The following is a 24,583-nucleotide window of genomic DNA, read 5'->3' as shown; positions in this document are numbered from 1 at the left end:
TGGAACAAATCTCTAATACGTTGTGCTGGTTTGGACTAGGATATGGTTAATTTTCTTAATAGCACATAGTATGGGCTATGTTTTGGATTTGTGCTGGCAACAGTGTTGGTAACTGTAATCCAGTACTGCTGAACAGTGTTTACACAGTCAAGGACTTTTCTGCTTCTCACCCCACCCCACCAGCGAGGAGGCTGGGCGTGCACAGGGAGTTGGAAAGGACACAGCTGGGACAGCTGACCCCAACTGACCAAAGGGATATCCAGCACCATGGGAGGTCACACTCAGCATATAAAGCTGGGGAAGGTAGAAGGAAGCAGGGCCCTCTGGGGCAATGGTGTTTGTGTTCCTAAGTCACCATTACGTGTGATGGAGCCCTGTTTTCCTGGCAATGGCTGAACACCTGCCAGGCAAATGAAAGCAATGAATTAATTCCTTGTTTTACTCCACTTGTGTGCATGGCTTTTGCTTTACTTATCAAACTGGCTTTACCTCAAGCCATGAGTTTTTTTCACTTTTACTATTTGGATTATCTCCCCCCTCCCACCTAGGGTGAGTGGGTGAGTGGCAGTGTGGGGCTGAGTTGCTGGCTGGGGTTAAACCATGACATAAACACAATTCAAGAAACCATTCAATAAACCCAGAGATTAGCTGCATGACAGAAAATGAGTATGAGCTGTAATAAAGCTTTTCTGTATTTGCAGTTTGAAGATCTATAGCTGTCCTAGGATGGCAGTCAGGTACTTTCTCTGTGCATTACTGAAGTCAAATAATCAAAGCTTTCATTGCTCTAAATCATGCTCTAAATCACCTGTGTAGCCAGACTTTACTGCTTCAAAGTTATCTTCTGAGACTTTTAAAGAAGCAAGAGTATAGTTCTCCAAATTGACCCAACTGTTACTGTGTTTCTACTGCTACTGAAAACTTCCAGTGAAAAATGGACCATCACTTTGCCACTGGTTTTTGTAGCATAAAAGAAAGGTTGTCTTTAGCTTCTGCTCAGGAAAAATATGGGATGCAGCAGTAAAAGGCTCTGGGAAGAAAAATTCAAAGAGATGACTATGTATTAGCTAAAGTGGCAGAGATTCACAAAACTGCAAAAGAGGAGCTCTGGCTTAAGAATGACTACTGGAAGGAAAATAGAGAGATTCATGATTTGGAGACAGAATAGAATTGAGAATTGAGAATAGAAGGAAAGGCTACATGCACAGACTATTCCCTCTTCTGTGTTTGTTCTGAAGCCAGAACAGTGTATCATTGCTGTTATATCCATAAACACAGAACAAGTGAGAAGACACAGGATATAATGGAGGAGAAAATAATGGAAGCTACAGCAAAGATAAGGCTATCAGAAGGCAGGCTAGGGAAAAGTACATCTTGACTTTACACAGGAAAAATGAGCAATCACAAGACCAAGGAGGAAAAATAAATATAATGCAAGACATTAAAAAAGAAAGTTAATCAGTAATATTACCACAATTATATTAACATCCCTTGTTCCACCTAAACTTGAACAGAACTACTTCAATTCCTTACTTTTTCCTTGTGGAAAAAAGTTTGGAGGAAGTTGTGTAATATGGGTTTCCTTTTGTTGCTTTCTGAAATCTTAGCCAGTAGATTCAGTCTAATCAGCAAAAATCCTCCAACATAATGGAACTATGCCAGAACAAAAACTTTTAGGACTTTTTCCTTCTCATTAAGTGAATTTTTTCCTGCTTATTCTCTAACATTAGTATACTTTTTGCCTAGTAAACACATACACTTAATGGAATGCTATCAAGTGCCTCAGATTTACTTTTTACATTCTTTAACTTTCTAAATATCTTATTTTCAAACAAATTTTCTTAGTTCCAGTAGAAGTTCTTCCACACAGTAAAGAGAAAGTGAAAATTAAAGTTATGTCCTCCATAAAATAGCAGCAAAGACCACCCCTACAAGACCTTTTCTTTTGAAAGAGAGAAGCAAAGAAGGAAAGAAAAAAAAAAAAAAAGAGAAAGGAAAGGACAACAAAAGAAAGAAAACAGTAAAGAAAAAATTGGGGATACTGTGAGGAAATAGAACAGATATCAAGGTTTGATCTCCAGACTATTCATATGCCAACTAACCTATTATTAAAGCATGACATTCCTGAATCACTAACAACACACTCCATTAATGAAATTATTCAGATACATGAAAGAAATATTAGAAATTAGAATTACTGCAAAATTTTTCGCCATAAGATCATTCAGACAGCATAAAGAAAACATTATGCCACAATTCCTTCAATTTTCTCAGAACTAAGGAGAACCATGGGAGCTGTTGAATTTACTTCTTTATATCTACAGTATGAGACACTCATTCCTAGTCTTTTCATTCACATATGAGGTGAAATCCTGTCTCTGTTGAAATCAGTGAGACTTTTGCTATTGATTTCAATGAAACCACAATTCTGATCAGTGTTTGTACTCTCTCTCATGGCTTAGAGAGATTCTTAACAAAAAATCAGACGAACTACACCACAGGGATCCAATTCATTACGGTCATTTTTCATATGGCAGAGGGAAGAAATGTTTTGATTCAATGGGAATATTGTGATATTTACCTAGTGCAACAATTTCCATTGAGTCAATCTGCAGTGTTCATACACAAGCGTTCTTCACACTTCTGTTGTTACAGTAGACAACAAGAATATATTTCTTTCACTGATTTGGTTATTAATTTCATTATGACAACTATTCATAGCTCATTTTCACTGCTTAAGAAAAAAGAATAAAGCACACATTAAATGTTAGTGTATAAAATATCAGTAAAACCATTTTTGCAACAATGCAGTTATATGTAACCACAAAATTTTACATAACATCAGTTATTATTATTTGTTATTATTATTTATTGAACTTCTATCCACATATTTTTTCCTGATTTATACCTATATAGGGTATAAGGATGGGCAATACCCCAAGTGCACTGACTTTCCCAATGTATGACTGTATGGAACACCCTACTCTAATGTAAAATTGAATAACAACTCTTAGGATGCAAAGGTGCCATAGCCAACACTGCACACAGATTCAAGCACCAGGCTTTATCCAGCTATTACTTGCACATCTCTGTCTTGAATCCTAAGTTGTAGGTAACAAAAGGTTTTCCTGCAACGAGATGTGCAAGTAAAGCAAGGTAGCAAAGCAAGCCAGATAACAAAGCCAGTGAAATAACATGCAACATCAAGAGCAAGATAGCAAGTTTTAATGGAACCTGCAACCTGCAAAATTAGCTAAAAACAAGTTAGACTGAAAAACAAGAAGCACCAAGCAGGCGCTGAAAATAGAGGTGAAAAGCTCAAACATGAGGAAGACTACAGAAGCCTTCATCAAAAGATCGCCAGAAGACTGATGACCACCACAGAAAGAACCAATGCATGCGCAGAAGTGAAAAACTTATAAAACCATGACACAGCTTTATGCAAATATGAGTATGCTAATGATACGTTGCAATTATGAGGTTGCGCAGAAAGACTTTTAAAATGTAGCTGAAAGCTAGAGGATTGAGAGTTTTTGGCAGAAAGATCCCCCTCACTCCCAGCACTGAATGAACAAATAGCTGTTCTGTAGCCATCTGACTATCACAGAATTTTATTTTCTTGCCCAGTTTTGGGCATCAGGATAGAGAGGGACACCAAAGCAGGTGAAGGGCCTGGAGCACATGTTCCATGAGGAGCAGCTGAGGGAGCTGGGATTGTTTAGCCCGGAGAAGGCTCAAGGGGTGAAGGAGGTTGTAGCCAGGTAGGGAGGGCAGCTTCTTCTCCCAGGCAGCCAGTGACAGGATGAGATGAAGAGTGATTCAGGGTAGACATTGGGAGGAATTTCTTCACAGAAAGGGTGATTAGACATTGGAACAGACTGCCCAGAAGGTGGTGGAGCTGCTATCCCTGGACATGATTAGGGAGACTGGATGTGGCATTCAGTGCCACGGTCTAGTCGACGGGGAGGTGTTCGGTCACAGCCTGGAGTCGATGATCTCATCCTAAATTGATTCTGTGACTACCATTTCGCAACTGAAAAGCAACCAACAATCCAGCAAAGGCTTTTAAAGAATTTAAAGACTTTTAGGCCTTCCAAGTTAAAAAAAAAAAAAAAAAAAAAAAAAAAACAACCACTGCAAACACAATGTGAAAGCCCAGCGGAGGCCCTGCTGTTCTTCCACCACCCGCCGGTGCCCGGCTCCCAGCGGAAAAGGCGGGAGCGCGGCGCCGCTCTCCCCTCAGGATAACGGGGCCCGGCCGCCGCCGCCGCCCGCCCAGCGCATGCGCCCCGGCTGGCGCACGCGCCGCCGCCCCGGCCCGGCCCGCGCGGCTCCCGCAGGGGCACCCCCCGCGCGCGCGCGCCCGGCGGCAGCGGCCCTGCCTCCCGCGGGTGAGTAACGGCGCCGGCCCCGAGCCCCGGCCGGCCCCGGGCACTGGGGAAGGGCTCCTCGGGCCGGGAGAGGCCGGGAGAGGAGGGCACGGCGCCCGCCCCCGCCCGTCAGAGGGGCCGCGGCGGCCCCCGGGCGGCGCCTTCCCTCCTCCCTCGTGTGGAAGGCTCGCCGCGCCTCCCGCCCGCGGCTGATGCTCCTCCGGTGGCGAGGGCTGGCTCTTGGTTCCGCAGAGTGGGAGAGAAGTGTGAGCGCTCGGAACTCGGTGCCTTGCTCAGGGGATGGGAGCAGCGCAGCGAGCTGGGGCTGTCCCAGCCCTTGCCTTCAACTCTTGTCAGGCAGCCTGGCTCTGAAGTGCCCCGGGGAGCTCCCGGTGAGCCCCGGCTAAAGGTCGCTTTCTTCTCGGGGCCTGCAGCCGCCCAAAGTTAGCTGTGTGCTCCCATGTCCTTCCGAAGCAGGAGAAGGCTGGCATGTTGAAGGCAAATACTGGAAATGCTGGAGGCTGTCTTACCACTTTTACAGCAAAGAATCCAGAAGGATTGTGTTTTGTTGCTACTGCTGTCTTTCTGAAGTTCAAATCACAATTTCTGTTTTCTGGTAGTCAGATTTAAAATACCTTTTTTTAAATTGGGTAGACCAAAAAGAAATCTTATATTATTGGAAGTGTTTAAAAACATACGATTTTATCATGTAACACAGCTGTGAAGTGCATGCATGTTATACCTCATGTTTTCTTACATCTTTAATGATTTTCAAGCTTTTTTTTAAAAAAGGCTTTAGAAAAAGACTTTTCATATACAGAGAGTATTTGAGAAGTTCCCTGGTTCATTTTAATACTAGAAATGCTCACAAGGTTACCACGCATATAGTCAGCTTCTGTTGCTTTTTACTCTTTGTGATCTCCAGATCAGAATGTGCTGTGTAAATATGGTGCTTTTAACACTTTTACCAGCCCTCGCCTGGTCAATCACTTGGAAACTGAATTAATGTTTTTAGGTGCACATCTGCACTGTAGCTCCAGAATCAGGGCTTTAAGGCCTAGATCTAGAGCGCATCTGTCACTTCAGAGCTTTTAGTTTCTTTGAGCTGGGAAAACTTAGTAGAAACTAAGTTTAGATAAGTTAGCTGAGAAGCTTTGATCCCATCCATGCCTACCAGCCTCATTGGCTCCTGGATGACCTTACCCTCGGTCAATAAAATCAGATTTTCAGAGCTCTCCCCTGTATTGCATTTCCATTTGTTATGGTTAAGGAACATCAGAGCAAATAAATTATAGTATTTGCTGATTCTTGCTAAACTAGATAAATCTGTTTTATCTTAAACTAATTTCTTTGCATAGTATATTTCTCTTTTGGAATTTGTAAAACTGAAAAAAGCAACCCACTGGGCAGGGCACTGAAACTTGAGTTGCCTAACCAAAATTATCTTGAGTAATCAAGCACCGTCATCCCTTTCAACCACTTTTTTTTTTAATTGCTTTTTCTTCTCTGACTAAAGAAACATTCTTTTTTGGGGAAGCATGCCAGGGGAAGAAAAGCTCATCATCTGTACATCTGCGTGCTTTTTTCTTCATATAGTGGAAAGGACCAACAGAAGGTTTCCCTACACATAACTTAAGGGTATAATAAACTGTATTGAGGGAGAAAAAAAATCACATCAGGTGAGACATTCAATTAAGTGTGTGGAACAGTTAGGAAAATAGTTCAGATTTTTTCATAGACACTTTTTTTTTTTCTTCATGAAGGAGTTGTTTTAAGAAGAACAGCTGGAAATTTTGCCTACTGTGATGAATTTCATGCTATTTATTACCAAAAATCTCAAATTAATTTGGAACAGAGATGATCATAACGGGATAGACTTACATGTATTTTGTGCTTTTAATTCTGTATAGTTGCTTACAAACTAAAAAGTAAAACATCTGTGTCAGATGTTTTGGGTTTTTTTGAGAACTAGGTGTTAAGGAAGTACAGGTTTTAACTTTTCCAGTGAAGCTTCATATTTTTCTCATGTTATAAAGGAAACTGCTGTCTGTATTCATTAAAGGAGAAACTCTGACCTGTTACAAATGTTTTTTTTCTTCTTTTAAAATTTACTGAGTAGGCAAGAGAAAGAGCCCAAACTGCTTACATTTTTGTCTGGTACACCTATATGTGTCAACAAACATGAAATCTAAATCCAAAGAGTCAGGGTAACTGCATGTAGGATCTTAACCTTCATAAAGCTGAAGTTATTCAGCCTGACTTTTTCCTACCAAGAAACTCAATTGCTGTTAGAACCAAGTGCACCCAAAAGTCCAAGGCAAAATACTTGCTAAGTCTATAGGAGTGACGTGTACTTCAGTCACTCTAAAATTTGAATGTCCACGACAAATGCAGAATCACAGCTATGCTTTGTCTAATGACTGTTGAATCAGAAATGCGTTTTTAAGGTTTTTCCACTTCCAGGGATAGGCATAACTTCATATAGCTGTTCCACAGGCATGTTTGCTCAGTCTCTTTCCCCAGTATTGCCATTCTGCTGTGGCACTAGCACTGATGAGGGTAGTTTATCTGTCACTGTCTCTGAAAAGTAGATCAGAACAAGATTAAATGACACATGAAGCACTGCCAACCTGTAGCCCTTTGATGCAGCTTGTACAGTATAGGTGTCTATGCCAAGTCTGAATTATGTTATCATCATTGAGCTGATGTGTCCCCTTTACCATAGATATCACTTACTTGTTCTAGAAATTTTGCACTTTGATGCTGAGCCTCTGTGTAAGCAAGCAGAAGTTCAAAATATGATATGGTAGACCAAGGTCTGTCTCAATGCTAGTCAAATGCTAGTGGGCATGCTGCTCATTTTTTAGTATACTTCAATGGTGCATATTCCATATAAAGAAATACTTGTTGAAATAATAACGTTGAGCACCAAGATCATTCCTGACACTTCAGATGAATGATGTAATGGTAGTGAAGTCATGATCTAAACAGGAGGAATGGGGTAGCTGATGTGTCAACCAATAATAAATAGGAACAGCTTCTTTGATATGAAAACCCAATAGGAAAATAGGAAAACCCAAATGACAAACCTTGTGAACATTGCAAAACCTTGTGACGTTGCAATCACGATTTCTTTTTCACAGAAGAGATAAAATAATAATTGCAGGTGTAGTTTATCTCTGTCAGTCCTGTATGTTGTTTAATGAAGATCAGTGGCATTTAATTTAAATTAAATGGAATATATTAATACATTAGTCAGATGAATAATATTGTTTCCTTTAAAAAAAATCCTAACCCTTCAGAAAACTTCAGTTTATCTAATCTGAAAATTGAGTTAAATTACCAGGTAGAGGTAGCATAATATACTAGGAAAAAGACTGAAAAGGTAATGAAAAATAGCAGGAGCAGTTTGAGTGTATTTAAAATTAATTTCTTATTAAAGTAAGATATTCTGTACTCTAAACAATCTCTGACAGAATTCTAAAATCATGGGAATGGATTGTTAGCCATAGAAAAAGAACCCTGTAATTTGACATAAAGCGATATAAAATCCTGTAAGCATGAATGCTGGAAAATCATTTTCCCTGACAGTAGCCAAACATATGGTTTCAGAATCCAGTTGGGCAAAATGAACAACATCATTTTCATAGTCTTGCCTTGTTCCATCTGTTCTTTGTTGGCTTTAGTGCTGAGATTCTCATTCAACTGATTCAACTGAGTTCACTCTCTAACAAGGTAAAAGTACGTTGGGATTTTGTTGTTTGTTTTTTAAATGTTAACTGGGTTTTGCTCTTAAAGTAAATGAGTGACCTTACCGTGAAAACCAAACGAATCCCAGAAGTTATAACAGAGAGTAGGATGAATGGATTAATATTGGAAATGGAAGTGTTATAGTGCTAATCCAATTCAGGCTGTATTGTTAAAAAACATATTCTAAAATTGCTTATCTAAAATTATCATAGCAGTAGTAAGCATCATAATTGTGACAACTGAGCTCTATGTTAATGCACTATAACATTGGCAGGAAACTAAGGTCAAATAATTTCCAAGTATTTTAAAACTACCTGTGTATATCTCAATAAATTAAAATAAGATTTTAAAATTTGGAGATCAGTGACAGAAATACATATCACAACTATATTATGAATAATGACCCTTGGATCAGAAATTTATTCTTAGATTTTCCAGTTTAGTGTTGTCAGTTTTATGCATAATCTTTTTCCCCATAATTCCGTGGTAACCTAAATTTTGTTAATCCTTTTCTCTGGTTCTCTTGTGATAATGTCGTACAGGAATTTAAGTTATAAATAAAATAATCAGGCCTTCCATTATACTGGTTTTCTTCCCCCTAGTTTCATGGTTCAAATCTTGCTGTGTACCATTGGTCTTGTTTTGAATTGAGCCCTGGAACACTACATGAGGTGTCAGGCAGCTGTGACATTGTACTAACTGGCTGCCAGCAGCTAACCTGAGGCTTTCTGCTTGAGCTACATCCTTAATGCTATACTGTTTTCTGCTTACGTGATTCAGAAAAAAAATTAAAATTTTAGATCTGTAAAGTTGTAAAGCATCATGGTTTCAAATTTAGTTTTTGTTATTTAGTGATTTTAGGGGTTTTTTGTCATTTAGTTTTGAGTATTTGTTAATATATTGGTTGACAGAACACAAAGTGCTTGGTTTCAAGCCACTAAATAGGTTAGTAAATGAAACCTGCATTCTGAGTATAAGCTGACAGAACTATATATAGTTCTGTCATACCCCGTTTTGTTTTTTACTCTTGTTCTGCTATGTTATTCTCCTTTCACGGGTTCTGCTTTTTTCTTCTGTTTCCTTTATTAATTCTACCTGAATAGCACTTGCAAAACATAAAAGTTCTGAAATAATGTAATGTTTCCAATTCATGGGATTTATCTGGGTGAGGATAAAACTTAAGTTCAAAAGTAAAATATTTTATAAAATACATGAGTCCTTGGTGTTAGAACCTGAGAATGTGACACATGTTCTCAAAGAAAGAAATGGGATTTTGTTTGTGTACCCCACCCTCCACAAAGTCTGTTAGTTCTGTGGTCAGTGTATGCATCACATTTGTCTCTTGTTATTTTTATTATGTAGAGATTTTATGAAGCATTTCATACTGCTGAATATTAGGTAATAAGAAATCTGACTTGAAAATATTTGTCTTTTTATCAGTTCTGGCCAAAGTCCTTCTGTTGGGATTCTGAACTATGACATCATGGCAAGATTTCGCAGAAGAACATGCATCATTTTGTTGCTTTTTATTTTGTTTATTTGCTCCATAATGATGGCTTTGAAGACTCTGAGACCTGACAGAGCTGGCTTTGGGGATCCATTTGGACTTGGTTTGTTGCCAGAGCTTCAGCAACGGACAGTGCTCTTAGAGAGTAAACAGAACTTGCTAAATAGGGCTCAAGGAGATACTGTAACACGTGTCAGTAATTTGCATAGTATTGCTGTCAATACTATGAAAGCATCTATGTCTTCAGTAAAAAAGCTGGAAGAGGAGCTTTCTTCTCCTAATTATAACTTTCACATATTCTACTATACTTGGTATGGGAATCCACAGTTTGATGGTAAATATATTCACTGGAATCATCCACTATTGCCACATTGGGATCCCAAAATTGCTAACAATTATCCAAAGGGAAGGCATAATCCTCCTGAGGACATTGGGGCCAACTTTTACCCAGAACTTGGATCTTACAGTTCCAAAGACCCTACTGTCATAGAAGCCCACATGAAGCAAATGCGTACAGCTTCAACTGGTAATGAATGTTAACGTTTCAGCATGTTGTTCATTTATCCAGCCTTACATCTGTGCATGAGGGCAACTGAGCTATCCTTCTGTTTTCCTGTAATTCAGGAAATGTCTGAAACTAGTAAATGTCTTTATATCTCTTGAGTTTTAACCCCTACATCTTCAGGGCTGTGTCTGATGGGTGTAACAGCACAGAAATGTAAGAATGGTATTTGTAATACTTTAGGTACATGTTTTTCATGACTTACTGCTAAACACTGATAACATAATTGAAAAAACAGAAGTCTGGACTAGAATATATTGTCTGTGTATTTTATTTTTGGAGATAATTACTTCAGTTTAAAGAACAGGTTTCAGTAAATCACACGAATATGGTTAAGGGGCTGCTTGTTCAAATATGAGTAGGTTTTTTTTCTCTGAATGCTGTGTGTGTGCAATAACAGTTATGTATTAATTCATTACTGTCCAAAAGTATCTTCTTTCAGTACAAATTGATGTTCCCTTTTTCTAAATAAGGTAAACTGTATACGTAAGAATATTCAATATTTTTTTTATGTCGTTCCTTGTTGTTGGGCTTTATGGTCCTTTTTATGTTAATCTTCTTTGAAATAAGCAGTCATATAGGCTAATACTAAACTCTGAGCAGCTTCTGTAAAGGTAGTTGGAACAACATGACCAAAACTCCTAGCATTATTGATTGATACTGCTAATGACCTTGTATTGAATCTCCTTCATTCACCTAATCATTAAGGTTTAATGTAATTGTTATATTTTTATTAGTGTTGTTTACTTGTGTAGTGTTTACTTCTTGGTTGTTGTCATCTTGTGGGTTTTAACCTAACCTTTATTTTATACAAGTGTTAATACAAACATAGGGAATTTCTCACCCTCTTCAGTAATATAACTCCATCAACAGGAGTAGCAGGACTGTTGCAGAGAAATCTCAGATACAAGTTGTCAGTAAGCACTGTTTTAGTCTTATCTAGAACAAAATAATTTATGATAGTGGGATGAAGGCAAGGGGGCACTTGCACTTTAGAAGAATATGTGATGTTTCTCATCCTCATAATACAGATGTCTAAAAAAGTTGAACTGCTGGTGAAAAAGGTGCCAATTACTAGGAAAAAGGCTTTGGATAATCAATTTTTTTAGTATCTTCAGTTAGTTTTCATTTTAAAACTCAGCAATGTGAATGAGTTGTTCAGACTTCTGTGACACTCTTTGTAATATAACTGATATTTATAAAGAGTCACTTTTTTCCTGCTGTTATTCTGACTTAAGGATTTAAGTACAGTTGAATTTGGCCTCTTCCATCTAGATTTGACTAACATAAATCATCAAGTTATTTTTTTTAAGAATTATACTTTGTTAATTTTCTGCTTACTGTGAGGCTGACTGTTCACAGTTTCTCCTTTTTCTCTCTTACCCAGTGTCTCATCCATGACTGTATTTTACAGTCACATAATCATTTTTCCTAGCCATTTTTGAAGCTTTATCAAGGATCTTATGAAAAAAGAGAAATGTAAGTGGTTCTTTCAGCAAATATTGTCTAATGATTGAAGGCATATAAGAGATTGGGGCAACAGAAGTCTCATGCAGTGCTTCCCCGTATTCTTCTTATATTTTACAATTCTTATGTAATAATTCTATATTTTACAGATTAATACAGAAAACTTTATTGATGAGATTGCTTAGGGAAATTTATTTTTTTGCACCTGCCTGTTTGTGATAGTCCAGATTTTTTTTAGCGACTATTCTGGTTTTAAACATTTATGACATTGTTTTTGGTATCAAGTCCATCCTTTTTTTTGACTTTTTAAGTGGTACATAACTTTATTTTTTAACCACAGGAAAGAAAATGTGTAGTAGTCTTTCTCAGAAAAAGGCCAATGCAAATGTGAATTTAGGTTCCTCGATCAAAAATTCTGTCTCCTGAACTTTTGCATATTTCCTAAAGGTATGAAAGAGGGTCTTGTCAGATGTATTCAAGATATCCAGATTTGTTGCTGTTCTGCTTGTCCTTTACACCTTACTCATTTGCATTTAGTCCTTTTGTGTGAAATAAAAGATAATATGATAAAATGCAGTAAAATATTGCATTTTGCTTTCCTTGGGCAAACTGTCTCTTGTGATTACCTGTTATTTGTGATTTTCTTTTTGATGAAATGCAGAGATAATATGCCTAAAGGTGGTTAAACTCCCTTCTGTGTGTGATGAGCACAAATTTCTGGTTTGGATGTTGTGTGATTGTATATTCACTGCAATTTCTGGTTTCTTTTTCCTAATTTTGGAATAGTTTGTTGGAAATTGGTGGTCAGAAATGTTATAATGTTTGTAAAGTAGGTGGAATTTAGAATATATACTTCCCTAGCTCAGTGGATTTATTCATTTACTTAAATCATTACCTAGTTAAAAAGAACCACATTGACTTATTCTTCTGTATGTTCTAAATAGTATTGCTAGGGAAATATTACTACATCAGTATTTCATCTTTTTCTTTCAGACTTAGCTTCTTTTTGATATGTTTCCAGTTGTGCATCTAAAAGATCCAATCTGTTTATTTGACAGCATTTTATTTTAGAAGGAAAAGGTTTTGCTTTTCTGAAGAGTGTGTTCTTTTGCTTTCTTGGAGAGCATCAGAAAGATTTACAGTGTGAAGACATGTTTTTTGTTGTCTTTTTTCTCCACAGCACTGGTAACATCCTTAAATTATTGAGAGTTACTCAAGCATTTTTGAAGATAATAAATTTAAAAACTAATTTCACATGCTTGGAAGGATGGATTACACCATAGTAACTGTACCAGCAAGAAAGAAGGTTGTGGGATTGAAGTCACTGCTTCTAGTAATAAATGGTTGTTTTGTATTTGAGCCAAAGGTACAATGAAGAAATAAGATGGGGAATAAAGTTCCATAAGAACTGTGATCTCCTTCATCATATGCACAGCTCTCATCTCTTGACTGTTCTATAACCCATGTATCCTGATATTCTCTGCCCGTATCATGGCACAGCTATAGTGCCTTAGAGGGGAGCACTCTTTTCCTCTTGTCCAACCTAAAGGTTGGAATGCTGTGCTGAAAAGTGGGAGGGAACAGCTCTTAAGTGTTAGGCTTAGGACACTGAGTACAAATTTGTTCCCTTGACAAATGATCTAACCACTGTTTGTTTTGCAGTCCTATAAAGAGAGGAGTTAAAATCCACTCTGAGAATACTGAGATTTTGTAACTGATTAAAAAGTAATTTGATATTTTGATTTATTTTATGTGGGTTTCACATGAATAATTGTAACTCATGACAATGTTACAGTATACCTGTAACATGTTAAACAATATGATTTAAAACTCAAGTTTTGTATTTTCAGGTGTAATAGTGCTTTCATGGTACCCACCAGGTATGGCTGATGAAAATGGAGAGCCAACTGATGATTTGGTGCCAGTTGTTTTGGACTATGCACACAAATATAACCTAAAGGTAAAGTATTTCTAGATACACATAATAGGACAATTGGGAAGGTAAACTTTGCTATTATACAGCGCTTCTTTTTGGTTATGCAAGCCTTTGAATTGCACTGAACTTTGGTAGGACCTGAGTAATATTCCCTTATAAGCAGAATAAATATTGTAATCTGCTTTAGCTTGCAGAATCTAAGGCATAGTGCTGTGGATTTTTATTCTTTTCTAATTTCTTTTCAGAAAACAGGTTTTAAAATAAGACATTATGTTGTTTTACAGTGAGTCTTGGAAGTTGAGGGAAGTATTGCATATTCCAAAATACTGTGAAATACGGTGAGCTTTAAACTAAGAACCTTTGAGAAAGGAGAAGGACTTATCTTCATTTTGCATTGTTTCATGACTTTCTAGCACCTGATCATAGAGGTCAGGAGTGAGCGTCTATGAGGAATAAAGACAGACTTGGAATATCTAGTTTGAATAAATGTCTTTATTCCAGAAGGTACCAGAAACACTTGCCTTGGACTGTAAGGTCAGAGAGATGCTGCTCAGGCTTTAGGGTTACTTCAGGGCATGACAGGATAGAAGGGCTAAGTTACTGACTTCTTAAAATAGGTGAAATATCAAGTCAGTTAAAGATTACATTAATTGATCAGTAGAATCTTAAATTGTGGTTTGGTTTTGTTTATTTTTAGAATAAAACTTGTATTTCCCTTTTGTCATAATGAAAATACGTATTTCATTTTAATCTCTCCCAAGTAATAAATTTGAGTTTTTAAGTAGCTGCATATGTTTCATCACTGGAGTGTGCTGTCTGTATTGTGTACTGAAAACACAGCCTGTTCATCTGCTCTGGTTTTAGTTGGTAACACAAGTTGCAGATTCTCAATGAAATTTCCTGTCACTGGGGGTAACTGTAGATTCCTTAGCAAGCAGGAGGAAAATAGGATGATTAAAACACATACAGACGTCATTTTAAAACTGTTAAAAATACTGTGTGATTTGTATTATATGGTATAGGTTACACCCTATCTAATAATAAATATTTTTTAAGACCGAAAAAGACCTTTCCCAATATCTTCTGACCATCTAACAGAGTTTGCTCTCACCTAAAAAACTTGTTAGCATACAAGTCTCAAAGGAGTCAAGGCCAAATGAAACAAGCTACTAAGGAAAGTACACTAGTGTGTAATAGTGTGCTAATGATGGCAGTATGAATGAAGCTGCTGTTACCACTTGGAAGAATTACTGAAATATGGATATTCAGTATAGGTATTGCAGGAAGTGCTACCTTCACTGTAATGTTTTTAAGCATTCTTGCACTAGGAAGTTATTACAATAAGTGTTAGGGGTCTCAGTAGATGAAAGCCAATATACAAAATACGTTTCTGTTATGTCTGCTAAATAGGAGTCTGGGACAAGATATGCCCTTTTGATTTGCCTGGTTTTCATAGTTGGAAATGAAAGATGAAAGGAAAGTGCTTTTCAGCCTCTACTGTCACTCAGTGATTTAGTCTAATGCTATTTTTCTATAGTTTCTACTTAATAGAGAGGGAGATTGGCTCTGCAATGGAAATTTTTTACTGTTGCGGAGTTGTCAAAGACTTTATTAAATACATTCTGCTCTAAAATTGCTTCTGAAAAAGTTGTTGCTTTGATTAATGTAATGTATTCTTCCATGATTGTCTATTTGAAAACAAATTCATTTTTACATTGGAATTCACACATACTGGTTAATGAATTCCATAAGCTCCAAGGCTGACATTCAGAGCAATAGCAGTACATTATATTAGATTTAGTTCCAAGAGCTTGTTGCTGTTGATAAATCTATAAAATTTTAAATTAAAGTTTTCATTTTGCATATCTTAAAATGTATTTTCACTGAAAACTATCCTTGGAGCATTATCTTTAGCAGATTTTTGATACATTTGTTAGAAATATTAAAATGTTTTGTTATTTTATCAGTTCTTTGACTTTCAAATAGAAAATATTTTATTTTAAGTTTTAAGTTTTGTAGCTTTTAAATTTTTCAGAAGCATGATTACCACTTGCTGTAGTCTAGGGTAAATAAAAGCAGTGTTCTGTTTTAATGGAAAAAACCTAAGTATTCCATACCAAACTTCTGGACTCAGAAGCTTCTAATGTCAGTAGTGCAGGAGTTGTACTAGGGTTGGATTATTCTTAGTATAGACTGATGAAATGTTTGGTCTGTAAGGAATTATATTTTTGACTAGTACTTGCTTCATCTAATACCCAGTGCCCATGTATTCAGTAGTGCTTTATGTTTGTGTTGCTGTTACCTTTTCATCTTTCAGGTCACTTTTCATATCGAACCTTACAAAGACAGAGATGATCGCAGCATGTACCACAATGTCAAGTACATCATTGACAAGTGAGTTTTTTCAGAATGGTGTCCTTGGGGTTTCTTACCTGCTGGCTTAGGGGACTTTGGTATATGAACTAAAGCTTGTAAAAATATATAACAATGTCTGCTGAGACTGAAGAGAAGTTTGTTTATATTTCAGTGCTGCAAAAATCAGGGGTTTTTTTAAATACTGAAGTGTGAATTTTACATGGATTCTCAAATTTAAATTGCTTTCAACATTCTTTAATATCATAAGTCATACTTTAGATACTTCAGATTAGCAACATGATCTTTAAATTAAATAAAATGTACATTTTGATAATGGCAAACTAGCAGATAAAGCTTTGTGTTGACTTCTAATGATTTTAATTCATCTTGACAAATTCTGTACAGCTACTTGTTGTTTTGCTTATCAATGCTGCTTAGACTGTCTTTATTTCATACGGAATTAAAGAATTGCCCTTCAGAGGAAAGTGATAACTGTAGCACAGTTTGACACTAGGTTACTGTCACAGTTTAACCCCGGACAGCAACTAGGTACCACCAGCTTCCCCTTACTTCCCCTCTCATCCCCCAGCAGTGGGGAAGTGAAACACAGGGAAAAGATAAAACTTTGTGGGTTGAAATAAGAGCAATTTTATGATTGAAACAAATAGTATGCAAGTAGTACTATTAAGAATGATAATGGAAAGAAGAAGGAGAGAGAGTAACAGAACCCAAGATGAATTGCTCATCACCTACAGAGCGGTACCTGGCCTAGCCCTGGGCAACGTTCAGTCCCCTTCCAGGCAGCTCCCTCAGTTTATATATGGGCATGACATTCTGAAGTGTGGCCAGCTCAGGTCAGCTGTCCTGGCCTTCCTTCCTCCCAACTTTTTGTGCAGCTCCTCACTGGCAGAGCAGGAGACACTGAGAAGTCCTTGACTTAGGGTAAGCACTGCTTAGCAGCAGAAAAGACATCAGTGTGTTAATCAATTTCATTCTCATGCTCAGTCTAAAAAAACACACAGCACTGGACCAGCTGCTAAGAAGATTAACTCTGTCCCTGCCAAACCGAGGACAGTTACTAATTTGTAGTAGTTTAGAGGTTTTTTGAAGAGTCATTGTTTGATACTTCAGCAAACACTGGATTGAAGGTGGTTATGATGTGCTGTGTTTCAAAGTCCATGTCCTGTCTTTTTAAATTAATTCTTTGGAAAAGTCTTCAGCTCAGATTGTACAACAGTATTTTCCAAATGGCAAGTCTTGTCTTAATGATACTTGTTTGCTTTATAGATACGGAAGCCATCCAGCCTTTTACAGACATAAGACCAGCACAGGCAGACTTCTTCCTATGTTTTATGTTTATGACTCTTATGTAACAATTCCTGAAATATGGGCAAATCTCTTAACTGTGTCTGGATCCCAGAGTATTCGAAATACTCCCTATGATGCATTATTCATTGCACTTCTTGTAGAAGAAAGACATAAGCATGACATTCACAGAAGTGGTTTTGATGGAATGTACACGTATTTTGCCACCAATGGCTTCTCCTACGGCTCATCTCATCATAATTGGGCAAGTTTAAAAGCCTTTTGTGATAGTAACAACTTAATGTTTATTCCAAGTGTGGGGCCAGGCTATATTGATACCAGCATCCGACCTTGGAACAACCACAACACCCGGAACCGCGTCAATGGGAAGTACTATGAGACTGCCTTCAGCGCAGCCCTTCTGGTGCGACCAGAAATTATCTCTATTACATCTTTTAATGAATGGCACGAGGGAACTCAGATTGAAAAAGCTGTCCCTAAACGGACTGGACAGGTGGTTTACCTTGATTATAAACCCCATAAACCAAATGTTTACCTTGAGCTTACTCAGAAGTGGTCTGAGAAGTACAGAAAAGAACAAGAACAGTGGCTTATGTGAGTTGTCCCAGCTGCAGTTGTTTCCTGATGCATTGACTGTATTGAGAAAGAAATTGAGAGCTGAAGAATCTGTTATTAAATGTCTTTATTGTATCTTTTGAATGTATATGCACTACTACTGAATTTTAATTTTGAAAAGTTAAAAGATTATGAGAATATTAGCAATTCTGTCTTACTGGATATTTTAGTTCAAAAATATTCAGGGAAAGCTGTTTGTTGTTCATTTGTGGGGTTTTTTTTTTTAACTTTGTAACTTGCATGCTGAGTTTTCAGAACATCTGCATGGGATAACGCTACATGACCAAAGTATAACAGAAAACTGGCACAGTTTCTTCCTTCCTTTATTCCTGTAGTTGTGTTTCTAATCAAACTGATGCTGTAATCTAAATCCTTATAGCTTCTTGCAGGATGCATGTCTGTAGTGTGTGGTATAATCTACATTTACACTTTTTGATGCTTTGCATATGGAGTTCTTGACATATGACTAGCTTGTGGCAAAAGCACTGAAGAGTTATGCGTGATGCAACACCCCTCGGTTGTGTTTGGAAAAAAAAAAGTATTTGAAAGAAAGTTCCAAAGAACTGTGAAAGATTTCTAGTTTACTTACATTTTTTCTGTTTGGTACATGACGTAGACTTTTTCAGATTAATGGATACTGACTGGGAACCTTTTTTTTTTCTCTTACTTTGAATTAAAAAAAAAGCTTCAATTAGAGTGGAAAATATTTTTGAGGGGGAAAAAAACCCTAAACGTACAAAAAAATTATTAGAATTTCCATTGTTGCTTATTTTCTACTAATTGACTGCATACAATGTCTAGTTTCTAAACCAAATATCTTACTCATCCTACAATAACTAAATTGTTGGAAATACTTTTTTTGTTTCTGATTTAGGAGCAACCTAGTTTGGTAGCAATGAGAGCAGCTACCCATTTGTTTAATTTGAAATCTGAGATTTCTCTTTTTCGTCTAGTCAGTTTAGTTCTTCCAGGATTCAAAATTGTAAATACTAAAATCTTGCTGTTATTCAGATAAGCACGCTACCAATGCCACCTGTAAGACTGGGGTGTGGCTGGAAATGAGTATTTTCATTCCTAGGAATCTCATCTTTCATTAACTGGCATTTTTTATGACGTTTGAAAGCTTCAGTCACACACAGACATACCTCCTAGGAATACATTTTTTTGGGATTTTCACAGGATTTCATAACAAAGCTGTAAACTTTGGACTTGTAGAAATTGCAGTGTTTTGTTCATTTGCAACAAATGTTTAATCCTAGCAAAGTGGATTCTTTCTTAGTTATTTAATTTTTTTAATCGGCATATGAGGTTCTGATCCTGTGTTTTAGTTCATATGCTCAGACTGTTGTGACCACTAGTAACAGCTAGAATTCCATTGACGTCAACAGAGCTCATGAAAATGACACTCTTTACTCAGACCTCACTGTAATCTGTCTGTTAAGTGGTAAGGTGAATGTGAGGACTTCTGTTAAAGCAGAAACCAAACTATTATATTTTTTTCCAGAAAACTTTTTCATTCCAAATAAATGTAAATCTGTTACCACTATAAATTTCTAGTCTTCTGGTATGAAAAAGGTTTGTTTATATATCTCTTATTTTTTTTGTCGTTTCTTTGTGCTTGTTCAAGTGATGAGGTGTCATCTAATGCCCTCAGCTGCTTGAAAAAATATAGAAATTGGATGGCAGATATATAACCTGGCATGTTGAAATGTGCCTCTAGAGTTACTGGAGACTTATTAATCTCTCTTCATTTTTTTTTTTCATTTTCCTATTGCATTTCTGCACAGTCTGAAATGCCTCTGAAAGAAGTGTTTACTAATGCTTATTTTGTTTTGCTCTACTCAGGTGGGTAAATGGACATAGGTATGACCACAGTCAAAAAATAGTGTCTGAGACGTAAAAAGCACTTGTTAGGCTTTTACCACTTCCAAGTTAACTACTTCCTTTTTTATTTTACTTATTTTTGATATTACTTATTTTACTATAAATCCCTTAAATAGCTATGCATAGCTAATTTTTATCATTTGTGGTATGTTTATGCTTTTGCAGCCCAGAGTCCTTAGATTTATTTTAAATGTGAGGGAACAATTAAATGTTTGTATATGTTATTAAAAAATCTGAAATCAAACCTTTGAAAGGACAAGTATCTTTGTTTTCCCTTTGCTTAAACTTTTGTCATCCACTGGTCTTTTCTCACTGTAGTTTTCTGAGCACTTTACTGGTCTTGACAACTTTGCACTCACCTTTCAGCCCTTACTTTCTCCTAGTGGCAGTTTATTTTCTCTGTGACTGAAAGTCACTCCTTTGTTGCTGTGTATAGAAATATTTGAAATCTGTTGTATGATATTGTACCACTGAGGTGATCTATCTTGTTTAAAATGCAGTTTATGGTAACAGTGTAATGGATCTCCATTACTCTGAAAACTTCTGGAATTGTTGTAAAGGTATCATGTAACCATTGCCATGAAGTGGTTTGGGCCATGGCACATTGATGTCTAATGGGACCTTCAGAAGAATTTACAGAATTTCTCTAGAAAAGAATGAAAATTAAGTGCCTAGAAATTCATCACCCCTGAACACTTACTGTATTTTTATGTGCTTGATGTGATTTAAAACATAAATATGCAACCTCACATAATATTTCAGAGTTGAGAATTTAATTTGATGATCCTAAGAAAAGCTGATGGAACAGCAGCTACTAGAGCTACCCCACCTGCCTGACTAATACTTTCTCTGTACTTGAAGCAAATCTATGTGCTGCTTCTTGTCATAGGGAGTGGAGAGTTTTGCTTATGGACTGTTGCTGCAGTCATGATACTTGAAATTTAAGTAAAAATAGATATGTGGGAAAGGATTTGTACAAATGCAAAGGAATAAGATGGTTACAAGGGCACAGTTAAAAGGGGCAAGGGAGAAGAAGAATGTATTTAAGAAGCTGGTTACTCCAAGCTTTAAGATTACAGTAGGGAAAAAAGGGGACTCCAGTGTGCAACCAAAATTGAAAGGCAGGGAAGAACATTTGTAATGATTTGGAGATTTGAAATAGATTTAAGGAATATCTAGATCCCATTTAACTTTGGTGTCCCACGAGTTTTACATCTTGGCCAACTGGAATAAAATACTGTAATGATTGTTTTTAATATTTTTACACTGGTTAAATGCATTTGATTCATTATTTCATAGTACTTAAAGTGATATGGGAAGTTTTAAAAGAGATTGTGCCCTGTTAAGCCTCTGCAAATATAGAAATACCTGAAGTAATCAATCACATACTACTGACTGAGTATTGCCAGGGGGTAAATGGTTTCTAGTCAAGGAGCAAGTCCTTGTGGTAAAAAGAGAACATATTTTTAAAAGAAAATCTATAGGTTCATTTCTGCTTCTGTGAATTATGATCAAGTAAATTGTTCTAGTTCTGTGAGCTGTCTCAGAACTGAAGTTTAGTGCATCAACTCTGAAATAATGTGTATTAAATCTTGTGTAGTAGTGCATGTCTGTCAGATCTATAATCTTGTACTGAACTTTGTGGGCAAACATGTGCTGATGCTGTTATGATTTTTGTGGCAAGCTGTAGATTATTGTGAATATAGTTTTGCACTGATGTTCATCGTATTTGTCTAGTGCATTTCTTTTGAGGTGCCAATGATTTATCTCTTAAGAAGTTGTTGAAGCAGAAGGCTCTTCAGTGAAAACATTTTTGTTATGAAATTTGATATTTATATTCTCTGCATAGTTTGAATTAAGACATTTCACACTTGGTTCTTAGATTCAGTTGAAAATATCTCTGAGGAGTGTTTTCAGCTCTCTGGGCACATGGATGAGGACTTACTGTGATTTAGGGCTCTTTTTTTTCTGAATCTCATGAACATAAAAAGAAGAAATAAAGAATTTATATACAAATTATTTGCCACTGAATATAAGATGAAAATCTCTCTCCCAGTCCTTCAAGTACTTGTCTTCATCTTTCTGTGTCATTAAGATTTTGTGTCAATGTTTTGTTTCTTTTTATCTTTTACTTTTGACTAGCATGTTAAATGTTCTATAAATTTCTAAAGTGACTGTATTTCTAAGATTTCATAGTTGGAATATTCCGTAAGGAGAATCTACAAGATTAGTAGCATGGCAGAAAAGCCTGATATGAATTTCATATTGTATAGGTGAACTTGTTGTGAATGGATAGTGTGTCTTCATATGAATTGAACACAAATAAAAAATACCTTTCTTTTAGTACCCTACATGGCTGTGACAGATATGAATTTGCTTACATAAAATAAAAATTTTATGTGTCTGTTTCTATATGTGCATATACCTGAAGTCATGATTTTTAAAATATAATGTCACTGTAATAAAATTACAAACTGGATTCTGCTACTTCTAAGTAAGCAATGGTTTTAATTCCCTGTGATATTTACAGAAGACCTATTTGCTTATGAATGTTTTCATGAAATATAAATATATGCCCAAAACTGTGATTTTTAAAGGAATGTGTGATAGTGAAGTCTTTTCATAATGCAAGTTTTGAAAGTTAATTTTTATTTTTCTATTGCTATGTATGTGTGCTAGCTCTCCATAGAACCAACACAGTGGTAGGTGATTTCAATGAACATTGTGTGTCTGACAACTGGATCCTGTCTTCAGAGTTGGTTTTGTAACTTGAAGTCATTGCTATAGAAACACAGCAGGATCTCTCAAGACTAATTTTTCAAACTGCAATGGGATTCAACAAACAAAAAAACAGCCATAATTTCAGTTAATTTTTAGAATACTAGTGAAAATTAGAATTTTGGTTTGTTGCGATTTTAATGGAAGTTTCTTGGAAAATTCTAATATACTATGGTAGAAAATACTTTTATCATATAGCTGAGATTGCTTGTTCATTAAGATCAGGTAGCCAGTTAAAGTTTTAGAAGGATGATTTTAAATATGGTATCTGTTTTTCAATAATACAGTATTACATAATACCACTGCCACTATTCAAAATACTTTAATAACAGTGAATACTTCTTTTTAAAGGGTATTCTTTAGTTCTAAAAGAAGAAGTTTAGTTCTCCTTTAGTTCTCAAGAAGAACTACACGGGGCTTCTAAAGAAGGCATTAACCTCAGGAAGCAATGTTAATCAATGAGAAATAATACTAAGATTTTTCAAGGGAGAAAGAAGTAGCCAGCCATTGGCTTTGTGAACAGCTCTGCCATCCTTATTTTGTCTCATATATATGATTCTTGGTGAGTACTCCGATTTTATTCCAGGTGACTGAAGAACCTATTCAAAAAACAAAATGCCCTCTGAAAACATAAATGGTAAATTGTGTTAGTTGTACTCTTAGCATACTAAAAGTACATATGCTTAGCTGTTTAGGTCCAGCCTTTGGCTGACCAACTTCCTGATCTACTAATTCACTTGGAATTTTTTGCACATATTTGTACAGGTGTTTTTTAAATAAAAACATTGGAGAACAAGTACAAAGCAAAATTTTAAAACTCCATTGCAGTAACATGACATTGAAAAATATAAGCTGTATAGAAGGGAGGAATGTAGTTAAGAGATGTCAAAATTATAAAATGTCTGGAGGCTTTATGCAGGCAGTATAACCATATTCAGATTACTATATCAATCAAAAGATTTTTAAGAGGCCTGGAAGAAGTTCATGTAGTTAAACAACAGAATAAAGAAAGGTGTTAGAAATAAAAGATACTTTAAAATGCAGATGCTGTCCAAATGATCAAACCGAAAAAGAAGTAAGTTCTGGCATTCATTCTAAAACTAAAAAAAATCCCCTATCAAACCTGAAGGAACAACTTCTTAGACCTAAAAAAAAAAAAAAAACATAAACAAAAACCAAAAAAAACCCCTAATGATTAGATTTTCCCCATCCATCCACCAGAAGAAAATACAGAAAACCATGGTACACAAGACATAATATAATATTAAGGAAATAATAACCAGCAACAATTTCTAAGAACTACATACTAGAGTCTTCCTTAATGCGTGTTTCTAAAACATGTCACAAGCAGACAGCTGGTGGTGTGCTAGTAGTGCTGGTAGGTAGATAGCAGAGTAGCAAAAGGATCTTTCAAAGATCTTTTGGATCTTTGATAATGCTGTGGTAGAGAAGTTAAAAGTGATTTGTATCTATGTTTATTACAGAAGAGGTTAGAGATTTTCATGCTTGATCAAGAAATATCCTATGTTGAAACATCATACAAGTAGACTTGTGACTGGATCAATAACACAAACAGCAATAAATCACCCTGTCTCAATAGTACTCGTTCAGGGTTTTCTAGGAACTCAAGTATGAAATTCTGAAAAATGTGTATACTTTGGTGTTTAAGTTAATGGTAGGCACATGAAAGAAAGGGGACAAAGGTGGTACCAATTTTAAAAAGACTTCTAGGAGGGATGCTTGGAACTCTAAACAAGTCTGAAATGCATCCTTGATTTTAAAAAAATAGTAAAAATATACATATATGTATTGGGCAATATCAATGTAGTTTTCCAAAGCAGTCATGCACCAAAAATCCATTGCATTTTTGAAATTGCAATTAGAAATGTGGTCAATGACAATAAGGCTTCCAGCAAAATACTTGGCCTTCAAAAGATACTACATTTTTATGTAAGTAGAGGGAAGAATTTTTCAATACATTACTTGCCATTAAAAGTTAAGAAACAGATAATAGAAATACTTAATTTTCATAG

The 24,583-nt window shown here is 36.2% G+C and overlaps 1 protein-coding gene across 1 annotated transcript; it reads left to right on the top strand.

Annotated features, from left to right (window-relative positions):
* Positions 1-4,296: 4,296 nt before the first annotated feature.
* On the top strand, positions 4,297-22,123 carry MANEA (mannosidase endo-alpha). The gene is made up of 5 exons (XM_054630397.2): positions 4,297-4,391; positions 9,561-10,153; positions 13,507-13,616; positions 15,910-15,986; positions 17,235-22,123. The coding sequence occupies exons 2-5, from the start codon at positions 9,604-9,606 to the stop codon at positions 17,869-17,871; spliced, it is 1,374 nt and encodes a 457-aa protein (XP_054486372.2). The 5' UTR covers positions 4,297-4,391; positions 9,561-9,603; the 3' UTR covers positions 17,872-22,123.
* The last annotated feature ends 2,460 nt before the right edge of the window (positions 22,124-24,583 follow it).

Source organism: Agelaius phoeniceus, chromosome 3 (genome assembly GCF_051311805.1).
Source record: "Agelaius phoeniceus isolate bAgePho1 chromosome 3, bAgePho1.hap1, whole genome shotgun sequence".
Lineage (NCBI taxonomy): Eukaryota > Metazoa > Chordata > Aves > Passeriformes > Icteridae > Agelaius > Agelaius phoeniceus.
Note: the sequence above shows the minus strand (reverse complement) of the source record. Positions and strands in the feature narration are given on the sequence as shown.

Coding starts and splice junctions, on each gene's coding strand:
- MANEA (XM_054630397.2), top strand. CDS start 9,604: ATGGCAAGATTTCGCAGAAGAACATGCATCATTTTGTTGCTTTTTATT. Junction 13,617..15,909: donor CACACAAATATAACCTAAAG/GTAAAGTATTTC, acceptor TTCATCTTTCAG/GTCACTTTTCATATCGAACC. Junction 15,987..17,234: donor GTCAAGTACATCATTGACAA/GTGAGTTTTTTC, acceptor TTTGCTTTATAG/ATACGGAAGCCATCCAGCCT.